The following is an 11,895-nucleotide window of genomic DNA, read 5'->3' on the forward strand; positions in this document are numbered from 1 at the left end:
TCTGATCAATTTCCTATAACAGTTATCTCCTCACTATTTATTACAATACCTGTGAGCACATGCCCAGTAATACAAAAATCTCCAGCCACTTCATAGCACCAGTTTTTCTGGTTTGTGTCTTCTCTCCTTCTCTTGATAGCTTCTCTTTGATTCTTAAAAACACTTCTCTCTAGTGGTTTGATCTTTTCTTAAACATCTATCAGCTGAAATACCTGCAGCAAGCCCCTCCCACTGGGGGGGTTAAATGTCTTTTTATAATGAAGCAGGGAGATGGGGCCGGTGTAGGTTGAATGCCATGGAAAAAACCTACCTTTGAAAGCATCATGTTCTGCACTCAAGGATATATCCACTAAATGTGACATGGACATAATTACTGTCTGGAGGCCTCAGAGCCACCTCTTTGACAGTAACATAGATAGATAGATAGATAGATAGATAGATAGATAGATAGATAGATAGATAGATAGATAGATAGATAGATAGATAGATAGATAGATAGATAGATAGATAGATAGATAGATAGATAGATAGATGTCTTGTGCGCTTCATCACTAAAAAACTACAGCTCACTGTCGCACACTTGGTGACGCGAATGACGTCAGAGTTTGTCTTCGTGAATTTCTCGAAGGGAAGCGGCGCAGTGGGGGAAAAAAACAAGATGGCAACGGGCTCAGATCACGGGCTGAAAAGAATAGTTTGGAAAAGTAAGTTTACTCCAACAGGAGAGTATTTCCTGCTCTTGAAAAATAGCACAACGGCGTTTGTTTAGCACGTGAACTGTGAGCTGTTTTAGCTAACCTCTTCCTGCGCATCTTTAGCTTTTGGAATAACAGCGAACATTTTCATTCAGCTGTTCCCTTTGAGCGGAAAATTACAAATTTACGAAACGCAGTAGAACCGATAGAGGAAAAAGCCGCAGACGCAACTTGACCTAACACTTGGCCCGGTCAGAACATAACGACTTTTTTAGGCTACTTGTTTGTAGCAGTAGCCATGGGTGAGGTCACTGTACGTCTGCAACCGCACCTCGTTTATGCAGCGGGATTGCTACAAGTCTGGCGTATTATTTGTATCCTTATCCTGATGTCTTGCCTTCCTCTTGTTGGCTGTGGTTAGGTTATGTCACCAAGAAGGCTGGTTTGTGTTGCCGTTAAAATGAGGGTCAAACAAGCAGCTAAGACTAATGCAGCCCAGTAGAACAGCGGTAATGAAGTTTTGTTGCTGCTGACATGTGTTAGAACTCTGTCAGACTGGTGACCTGTACCCCACCTTTCGCCCTGTGACAGCTGGGATAGATGTATGGATGATTCAAGTTTACGCACTACAGGCTACAAAATGACCATAAGGTCGCTGAACAGTTGTCCCTAAATTAATGAGAGTGCTATCACTCAGGTTTGCACAATAGCAGGCTAATAATCAAGTAACAGAGTTAGACAGAAATAGCCTTTGTTCTTAATACTCCACTCATGAAAGCTGACATAACCTTGGCAGTACGTAAATACTTTAGTTGGTTCAAAGGTCATTCCTTCTTAATTAATCAATTTTTTTAAACTGCCGAAACCCCCCCAACTAAGTTTAAGTTTACTACTTAAGATAAAATATGTAAAACTCCAGGACCTCACTGTTATCTCACAAAAAAAAAAAAAAAAGTGAGGGGATCTGAGTTTTTCTGGCACTTTTTTTTTGAGGAGCTGTTTTAAAATTCCATTATCTAGAAAACTACTAGTACCACACCCTTTCACGCTCACGTGGTATGACCCAAACACATATGAAAAATCAATTGTACCAAGACTCTGAAATATTACGAAACACAACTGCATAACTTTTATACATTAGGCTATAAACGTTCTAATATGTTTTAATTTTATGCATAAGTAGCGAGATAATGGATATTTGCAGTTCTGATTACATCACTTTCTGTTTTGCACACTTGAACTAAGAGGTAGCTTAAACAGTGACATCATGAACGATAATTTGTTTTCAGATTATTGTTGTGTTTACATGTTGTCATGTTATGTGCTCCTTACAGGAATACAGGACACAATTATTACAGACTGCAGAAACTCTGAAGTATGGAAGGTAAGAAACCCACCATGTGCTCAGTACAGAGTCCCAGGATTGTACTTGGATAAATGGACAAGCTCCGAGTTACAGATTCAGCTTTGATATGATTGATTCTCACTCATACGCTTTGTCTCGATATGTGGTGCTGCATAGCATGGGAGTATATTACTGTTTAACGCATAATTAAAGGAGCATTTTCACGTTGTCTTCTTCACAGATATTGATTCTGGATCCTTTCACCACCAAGCTCCTCTCGTCATGCTGCAAAATGTCCGACCTGATGTCAGAGAAGATAACAAGTAGGTGGAATGATGTCCTTTTATTTATTTTTACATCACAAAGCTATTTGATCAAAGATAATTTGTGCGTGTATGTCTTTAGCTACTTTTGACTACTAGTATTCTGTTTCTAGTTGTGGAGGACCTGTTCAAAAGCAGAGAGCCTGTTCTCGAAATGAAGTCCATTTACTTTATGACACCTACTGCTAAGGTTTGCTGTTAAAGCTTTTTCATTTTCATTTCTTTAACATATCACTGCCAAACTCTGTGAGTTCTTAAATCTATTTTTTTTTCATAGTGTGTGGATGCCTTTATAAAGGATTTCAAGCCCAAACCCAAATACAAAGCTGCGTACGTCTATTTCACTGACTGTAGGTAACTCCTGTGTTGGTGCTTAAATCTGCTTCATCAGCCAAATAGCAGATATACCTTTTACGATCAAAGTGGGCACTGAAAGCTTTTTTGATCTGCAGACTGCCCTGATGACCTGTTCAACAAAATGAGGCAAGCCTGTGGAAAACACATAAGGGTCTGCAAGGAAATAAACATCTCTTTCATGCCTCAGGAAGCACAAGTAAGTGTTTAAAATTTAGCCAAGTGTTCTTTTTTTTTTAGTTTATTTTGTAATAGTCCATTTCCTCTTTTTGTCAAAATTCCCCTCAGTTGACAGGCACGCACGCAGGCTGTGCACTTGCCTGTTGTTGAAGGAAGGGAATTTGCCTTGTGTAGGGTGTTTCTTGAAGTCCTAAAGAGAGTAAATCCTGTAGCTTCACATTTTTCCTTGCTATAGCATTTCAGCGGCTTCGTTGTCAACCTTTCCCGTTTATAATTCACTGTGTGTTCTCAATGGGTTTTGGCTGCAGGTGGGATAGTTGCAGAAACAGAAAACTACTGTTGTATACGCGTTACTGGCATTGTCTTGCTGCAGTGAGCGAAAGAAAACACTGGTGAATTCAGCTTTTGCAGATATGAGTTGTTACTTTCACCAGGTGTTGTAGGTTCACAAAGGCTTAAAACGGGGTTTGTTTGTTTATTAGCCGCTTGCTTCCTGTTTGGCAGGCAACATGCTGCCATCGTATCATGTGTAATTCATCGTATGTTGATGTGAATTAGATGTTGTCATTGAAGTAAAAGGTGGTATATGTGCATATATTCTGAAAATGGGTCACTTTAGCCTGTTACTAGGCAGATGTTAGGAAACACAATGGTGTCATAATTTCTGATATAGATGAGAACCTTTACGATATATCTGTGTACCAGGTTTGATTGCTCATCTGCTGATTATCTAGGAGATGTGATCAGACAAAGAAACACACAAGCAGGTGCTTAATGTATTATAGCCTCGAGTTCGGGAAACAATGAGAAATTAAAAATGATCCTTGTGCTCAATTTGTATCTTCTGGAACTTTAATGATGACGGCTGTGGTTTACACTGTGGTGTTAAATACTTTGAAGGTTTTCACCTGCGATAATCCCGGGGCTTTCCGAAGCATCTACAGCCCCAAGAGTCAGGACAAAACGAAGACACTGGAGACACTGGCAGGCCAGCTCGTTACGCTCTGTGCCACATTAGACGAGTACCCAGGGATCCGATACAAGAAGTAAGTCAGACAACATGTAGTGTCTTAGGTAACAATACACCCGAGCCCCCAAGCAGAGTGAAACTTTTTAGGAGAAAAAGTCAGAATAGGTTCCATATTAATGGCAGGAATAATGCTGGGCTTGAAAACAAAGCGTTGGTATCACTTGTTTCTTTGAACAGACTGGTTTTAGAATGTGTTTGTTCCGAGTGAATATAGTAGACATATATCTTATAACGTTCACTGTTCAAAGAAATAGCTATGTGTAGAAAGAATCACATGGTAGTTGAGCAAGTGAGGTCACTCGCTCACAGCAGCGCTGATCCTATTCAGCCTGATGAAAGTAAGAGTGTAAAGATATGTAAAGAGCAGAGTGCAGCTGTTATTTACAGAAAATACAGTTTTGTGTTTTATAACTACTGGATTAACCTTGACCTCAATGTTCACTTGACTGACGGAAACAACATTTATATCATAACTAGAGACGGCAACATGGAGAATGCCAAACTCCTTGCAGAGCTGGTGGACCGGAAGCTGGACACACACTACCAGCTGGATGACAGTGGCAAGAAAAAGGTGAGAGGCCTGCCGAACAAAGGATGGTTTCAGGATAAACAAGGTCGTAGCCCTGGGAGTAAATGGGAATTTTAAAATACTGTATTGTTTATCACATGAAAGAATAAAATAATCCCTCCTTTGCCTCAAGCACATTAAACAGTTCCCTTTACTATAAATTTGAAAAGGCAAAAGTTTGGACAGCTTGCTCCGTGGAAGTGAATTATCCCCGTTTTTATATATAATTTAATAATATATAACTTTTTTTTCCCCCTACATCACCAGGAGAAGACCCAAGCCCAGTTGCTGATAGTCGACAGAGGCTTTGATCCTGTGACCCCCATCCTGCACGAGCTGACCTACCAGGCCATGGCCTACGATCTCATTGATATAGAAAACGATACCTATAAGTAATGCAGTCTACTTCCTGTATTTTATATAGAGAGATAGATATAGAGATATATGTGTACAATCTGCTTACTGCTTCATACTCTTGTGCTCATGAGAAACTAGATACTGCTATTCTGGGTCATTTTGTGTCCAGGTACAAGGCTAGAGACGGCTTAGAGAAGCAGGCCCTGCTGAATGAGGATGACATGCTCTGGGTGAAGCTGAGGCACCAGCACATCGCAGAGGTTTCAGCGTAAGTGTGCGAAACCAGAAGTATGGCAATATCTTCTTCTTGTTGTCAGAACACTCATCTTAACATTTTTGTTTTCCCTACAACAGGCAAATTCCCAAGATGGTGAAGGAGATATCTGCTAGCAAGAAACAGCCAGATGGGAAGGTACAGTGCAGTGGTTTCTGCTTGTGTGATCGTTTCATTTTGAAAAGCATATCTTGAGCAAACATTTAATGTGTTCATATATATTAATATATATGTATGTTTTTTGTTTCCCCAGATCACAATTAGCAATTTGGCTCAAATGATGAAGAAGATGCCTGCGTTCCGTAAACAGATGACAGAGGTATGCAGTAAAACTTATGTAGGGATAACTGAACTTACTTCGAAGTTATGTGTTCATCTGAAATGTGAGATTAAAGCAGAATTTTCTCCAGGATCTTGTTGTTGGTTTTAAGACAGATACAACTCTTACAACAATTATTATTATTGTAAGGGCTACGCAATCCTTATATTGTGGTCGGGTGTGGCGCCTCTGCAGCCTGTTATTACATAGGGTTGACCTGATGTTTTTAACAGTTTTCTGCCTGGATTCTAGAAAACGATTCATCTGCAGCTGGCTGAGGACTGCATGAAACATTTCGCAAACAATGTGGAGAAACTCTGCAAAGCTGAACAGGTCTGTTTATGCTCTGTTATCAAGATCTAGCAGTCACACTCTTCCTGACCTGCAGAGTACCGTTACTGTATGCGGCCAAGTGTGACCTTCTAATCAAAGCTTTAGGGAAGTGTGTCATGTGTACTATGTGTAATATGCTGTATGTTTCTGTGCAGGACCTTGCAGTAGGCGCCGATGTGGATGGGTTAAAGGTGAAAGATCCCATGAGGACTCTGCTGCCTGTGCTGCTGAACCCATACAGTAAACATGACAAGATCAGAGCTGTGCTGCTCTACATCTTCAGCCTGAACGGTACATCAGCCTTCTCGTGAATAAAGTAGTGCTGTCAGCATTAATCTCATTAAAATGACGTTAACGCCATAACTGCATTAACACAGCAAATCTCCATTAGCGAGCTAACGCAGATCTCCCCACACAAGGCCTGCACAGCGGTAGCGCGGTTAGCTCGTTAACGCATTAGCACCGTGCAGCCCCTCACACGGGGCGATCCGCGTTAACTCGCTAACCGAGATTTGCAGCGTTAATGCTGTTATGGCGTTAACGTCATTTTAACGAGATTAACGCTGACAGCAACTTTTTTTGACTAAAAATTAGAGGTGCTAATTTGTCCATCTGTCTTTTTTGCTTTTTGGTTGTTTGGTGTTTGTAAACAGGGACAACCGAGGAAAACTTAAACAAACTTATTGAGCATGTAAAGATCGAGGGAGAACCGGAGTATATCCAGAACTGGAAAGAGCTGGGCGTGCCCATCATCATAACGGTAGGTTGAGAAAAGGAAAACGTTTCAGTGTTTTGATTTATCCATTTTTTAAAGTTTTCATTGATGTACTTTTATTTCCAGCCCAGTTTCTTCTCTCGTAAACCCAACCGACGAGAGCGTTCCCAAGAGGAGAGATACAGCCTTTCCAGATGGATCCCCACCATAAAAGATGTGATGGAGGTCAGTGACATCATCATGTGGTATCCTAGCTTGTCTTTGCACCCATTGTCTCTGCATTAGTAAGCATCCATAAACTGTACCTTTGCAATTCACCGATTCTGCTAGCTGCTAATGATTGCTAAGTGATGGATTTTATTAATCTATCTAAAACTAAATTCAATGAAACTAAAGTAGAAACTTGCGGGCTTTGTTGTAGCTCACTTGAGTCCATATTATGCTTTAGACAGTGAAAGTAAAACTGCTCTACAGACACCAACACACAGACGGGGTGTAGAGGTTTCAGTTCAGTTGGTGGAATGAACTTTTTCGACACCTGTCAATCAAAGCTTTGAGCCTCTGCAAGTACAAATGTTTGAGTTATAAATAAAAAGTTACCCTGGCGCACAGTTGTTATAAAGGATGAATTTATCCATTGCCAAAAGCAGTTTTTATTTCAGGCTGTAAACATTTGTTCATTTCATTGCTGATTTGGGGCATTTGAACATGTGTGAGCCGACTCTGTTGTGTACCCAGCCTTGAGCGGTCATTAGAGTAGTTGATGCCAAACTGAACATGTAACTGTATCTGTTTCATTGTGCTACCCCAGTCCTCATCTAAGGGGCATTCATGAGCACAACTATGGAAGCAGAACAAAAGGAGGTTATCAGATTCGGGTCATCTGATAAGCTGTGTCACACAAGTTTGTGTTGTTCTGTACCGTTTTCTGCATCCTAGCAAGTGTAAACCACAACAAGGCACTAGTTGTTGCCTTGTTGTTTTTCTTCAGAGGATGGTCCTTCTGTTTCTGTCTCAGTCCCTCAGAACTAGTGTTTTTATTGTCTTATAAGTATGTTGGGTGAAAATCTTTGTCCTTTGTTTGTGTGAAATTCGCTGTGCTGCCAGTTTTTGGTTTTCTTTTCTAAATGTACCTTTTCACTGTGCTTTGTTTTCACTTTGGTAAGTCATGTGACCTGTCAACCACAAATCATGAAAAGAAAATATATACTTGCTCTTAAAACTCAGCTGCCGAAGCCGTTTCTCTGAAATGGGTGTGGAACTGAGAGGTGGAAATACCCCCATTAGCAGTTTTCCCCCAAACTCTTCTCTTCACTCAGTCTCAGTTCTGTAAATCCATGTTGTTAATCAGATGGAGTGTATCCAATGAAGAGGAGGCTCTTAATAGCAAACAAAACTGAGAGGAGCCTTTTAGTAATCATCTTACAGGTTACTGTGAAAATAAGTTTATATTAGATTAGAATCTAACTCCATGTTATAGGATCTGTAACATGAGCTCGTTTCTTCTCATCTTCACTTGCATTTCCTGTTATTACATGGAAAAAAAAAAAGAAGAAAAACATCAGTGGTCTTCACCTGAGCACCTGGTTTCCTGTCAAATGCGGTTAAAATGTTTCCTCTTGCAGCAGAAGACAAATTGATTTGATGTGTAGGAGCTGAATATCTGCTGCAGATAACTTAAAGCTCGTCTGCTAGTCTCAAGTATTTCTAAGCATAAAGGTGCATGATGCAAAAAAACAGTGAGACTTTGAGTTCAGAATCAGAATCAGAATCAGAGACTTTATTGTCATTGTCATGAGAACAACGAAATTAAGAATGGTCCCCGATCATTGCATCATCCCTAGCAATATCAAAATATAAATAATATAAAATATAATAAAATAAAAATATAAATAAAACAATAACATTTTTTTGTAGTATTCAGATGTGTTATTGCAGTTGGATAACAGCTGTGTTTGAGTCTATTAGTCCTTGCTCTGATTGCCCTGTACCGTCTGCCTGAGGGCAACAGTTCGAACAGGGAGTGGCCAGGATGTGAGGTGTCTTTTATGATGTTTTGGGCCTTTTTAAAACAGTGGGCGTTGTGTAGAACTTCCAGTGTGGGGAGAGGGCAGCCAGTGATCTTTTGGGCGGTGTTAATGATCCCTTGGAGTGCTTTCCTCTGAGCCCCTGTGCAGCTAGTGTACCAGATGCATATGCAGTAAGTTAGAACACTCTCAATGGTGGCTCTGTAGAAGGACACCAGCAGTCTCTGTGTGATGTTATTCCTCCTGAGAATTCTCAGGAAGTACAGTCTCTGTTGGGCCTTTTTCAGCAGCTCGGAGGTGTTCACACTCCAGGAAAGGTTCTCCTCTATATTGGAGAACCTTTCCTGGAGGAAAGCAAATTGTTTGTCAAGCAGTAGCCTGTGTTTTGACATCTACTAATGCATGATGTAGTTACGTTATTATCACACCTTCCCTTGGCACCAAAATTACTCATCATGTGTTCTTCTGTTAATTAGCTCTGTTAATGGCACGACTTCTGCTTTTAAGTTGTGACGTCACCCACAAAATAAATCGTTTTACAGAGTGACTGAAACTTGTGTTCCAAATATAAAGAAAACTGAAGTATGCGCATGATGGTCAAAGAGATACACGTTGCGTAACATTTAGAAGATGACCACTGGACCATGTGCATATAAATTTAATGTAGGTAGGACCCCTCAGCGAGTGAAGGTTACTGCACTTTAAAATTGTTACTGGCTTGCAAAACAGATTTGCTCCCCATGTCACATGATCTCTAAAACATGCGTTACTTCCAGGATGTCGTGGAGAACAAACTGGACACCAAAGAGTGGCCGCACCAGTCCGAGTGTCCTGCTGCCTGGAATGGCTCCGGGGCTGTGAGGTGGGTTTTTGTGAGTGACCAGGCTGGAACTGGGCTGCTGTTTTGGTTTCTTTCTAACTGAAGAATATACAGTTTAACAACCCTACAGTTTTGTGTTGTTGTGTCACTTAGTTATGCTTATACAGTCAGTCTGTGTGATTTATCTCTCCACATCCACTTTCTGTTTCTTAGAGGGTTGATTGAGGTGAATGAGGTCGATTTTCCAGTTTCAACAGTAAGAAGCAGCGTCTGCTTTTTCTTCTTTAAGGCTCTGTCAGTTAATATTTCCGATGCCCCTCCTTCTTCTCCACAGCGCACGGCAGAAGCACAGAGCCAGCACTCAGGATGACCGCCGGACTGGCTCACGTCTCATCATCTTTGTTATAGGAGGGATCAGCTTCTCTGAGATGCGCTGCGCCTACGAGGTCACCAGGGCAATGAAAACCTGCGAGGTCATCATTGGTAAGACTCAGTGCAAGGAAACAGCTGGACAATGCTTCGTACCAAACAGGCGCGCAGAAAGTCAGAATGCTGGGAAATATTAGCTTGCAGCACATGAACTAAGGAGAGCTATGATTGTGACGATTATCGGGAAGGTTCCACTGAGTTTTAAGATTACACTTATTATACGTTATTTCCTGCTGTTTTACACCCCCTACTGGAGCAGAGCGGAATTATGACAGGACTTTTCTTTTGTTTGTTTGTTTGTTTGTTTTTTAATGCAATTTATTTATCTTTATCCTATACAGGGTCTTCCCACATTTTGACCCCCACCGTTCTCCTGGATGACATCAAGGCCCTGAGCAAAGGACCCATGGAAAGCTTCACACTAGAGGTCGAGACCAAAGCTTGAGAAGTTCGGCCCCCACCCCGCTTGTTTCTCTACATCCCTTATCACTCAGCACAGCACACTTATCTTAACTTCCTCAGTGGAATTGTGAAGGGAATTTCCTTACAGTCATTTAAATAGCTTTTCAATCCAAGCCCATGTTTATAGTGCAAGGTATGAGACGCAGATTTTCCACATGAAGACCTAAGAACATGGTGCGATTATGACATTGTGATTTGAACATTTGGATAGTATTTAAATACTAACTGATCTCATCCTACTCTAACCCGTCTGTTTGTTTGTCTTAAAAATTATGATAATGTTACAAGTTGAAAGGCTTCTAAGAGAAACCTTGAAAAACAGAAAAGTGGTGCAAAGTCGCACATCACTGATGTATATATGTATGTAAGCACTGAGTCCCTGCTATGCCATTTTGACTTTTTCACCTCTGTTCATAAACACTTTAATGACTTTTGAAGACTATTTTTAACATTGAGTATTTCGTTTTCCTTGAACAGCTGACTAATAAATGGATGAAGTGGTTCAAGTCTTAAGAGTTCATTTTGCCTCATTTGTAGACTGCGCATGGAGCTAAAACATCAGAATAGCCAGTAAATGTCCACAAGAGAAAACCAACACAAATTTCCTAAATTCCTGGCTAAGCCGGGTAAACAGCATTAACAGGTCTTTGCATCAGGGTGACATGTAAACACTCACAGCAAAGTCCTGCTTCACTGATCCTACATACGCAACCACTCACACGTATGGAACTGTATGGTGGATGAAAATCTGACAGTGCTTTTCTGAATTCGTAACTCCATCGGTTTTGACAAGATCTCAAACGGCACTGGCTTAAATGCAAACCCAAACCATCACAGAGCCTCCACCCTGTTTTACAGATGGCTGTAGACACTCACTGCTGTACCTCTCTCCTGACCTCCTCTGTACATACCAATTCAAACCAAAAATATCATTTTTAGAGTCATTACTCAGACCTGTTGCCACTGATTTTCAGTATAGTTCTTGTGTAATTTGGCAAGCCCCAGACATTTCTCCCTGCTTCCCTTCCTTGACTTCCTTGACAGTCACTGAGACCATTTTTGCTGAGGATGGATCAACATCTACAGGGCCGGAAATGAGGAGTGGTGCAAGACGTTAGCACAGTGCTATATGTTACTGCTAAGGACTCCTGCTAACACTTGCTCTCATTGTTGAAAATGGCTTTAAATTATAAGTGTGTTTGTGTGTGTCCCTCCCAAAAGTAAAAGCCTCCCAGAGGAAGCAGGAGACCACAGGTACGCATACACTCACATTCATCTACAGTAAGGTGCTGCTCTTGTTCCTATTTTTCTGCTCTCTGTTACCTAATCTAAACACAGCTTTCAGGAACTTCTCTTTCTTTATGTGTAAACCTGTTCTCAGGAAACCAGTGTTAAAGTTCTGCTTTCACTGCGGTCGGTCCGTGTCCATGAATCTGACCCTGGGCAGGTGCTGCAACAAGGTCTTCTACTGCTCCAGGACCTGCAAGCTCAACTCCTGGGAAGAAAGACACAAGAAAGAGTGCATCCGGGTGTCAGGTGGGAGTCAGAGCCTCTCCACCCAACAGTTAGAGCCAAACTTCAGCAACCTTAAAATATTTGATGACAGTTTGTCACAAGTGCTTTGAATATATGAATCACTTATCTGAATAATAAAATGATATTTA

At 41.0% G+C, this 11,895-nt stretch overlaps 1 protein-coding gene across 1 annotated transcript; it reads left to right on the forward strand.

Annotated features, from left to right (window-relative positions):
• The first annotated feature begins 577 nt into the window (after positions 1 to 577).
• Positions 578 to 10,744, forward strand: stxbp3 (syntaxin binding protein 3). The gene is made up of 19 exons (XM_026147505.1): positions 578 to 704; positions 2,030 to 2,079; positions 2,282 to 2,363; positions 2,477 to 2,553; positions 2,641 to 2,713; positions 2,816 to 2,916; positions 3,798 to 3,943; positions 4,405 to 4,498; positions 4,763 to 4,887; positions 5,022 to 5,120; positions 5,207 to 5,264; positions 5,380 to 5,445; positions 5,698 to 5,778; positions 5,934 to 6,069; positions 6,432 to 6,538; positions 6,620 to 6,718; positions 9,297 to 9,382; positions 9,675 to 9,823; positions 10,111 to 10,744. Exons 1-19 carry the CDS (start codon positions 593 to 595, stop codon positions 10,212 to 10,214), a joined length of 1,845 nt encoding a protein of 614 aa, XP_026003290.1. The 5' UTR covers positions 578 to 592; the 3' UTR covers positions 10,215 to 10,744.
• The last annotated feature ends 1,151 nt before the right edge of the window (positions 10,745 to 11,895 follow it).

Source organism: Astatotilapia calliptera, chromosome 17 (assembly GCF_964374335.1).
Source record: "Astatotilapia calliptera chromosome 17, fAstCal68.1, whole genome shotgun sequence".
NCBI lineage: Eukaryota > Metazoa > Chordata > Actinopteri > Cichliformes > Cichlidae > Astatotilapia > Astatotilapia calliptera.

What these genes read in the sequence shown, in the direction of transcription:
- stxbp3 (XM_026147505.1), top strand. Translation starts at nt 593, where the DNA reads ATGACGTCAGAGTTTGTCTTCGTGAATTTCTCGAAGGGAAGCGGCGCA. An exon ending in AACTCTGCAAAGCTGAACAG is followed by an intron (nt 5,779 to 5,933) that starts GTCTGTTTATGC and finishes GTTTCTGTGCAG; the next exon opens with GACCTTGCAGTAGGCGCCGA. An exon ending in GCGTGCCCATCATCATAACG is followed by an intron (nt 6,539 to 6,619) that starts GTAGGTTGAGAA and finishes TTTTATTTCCAG; the next exon opens with CCCAGTTTCTTCTCTCGTAA.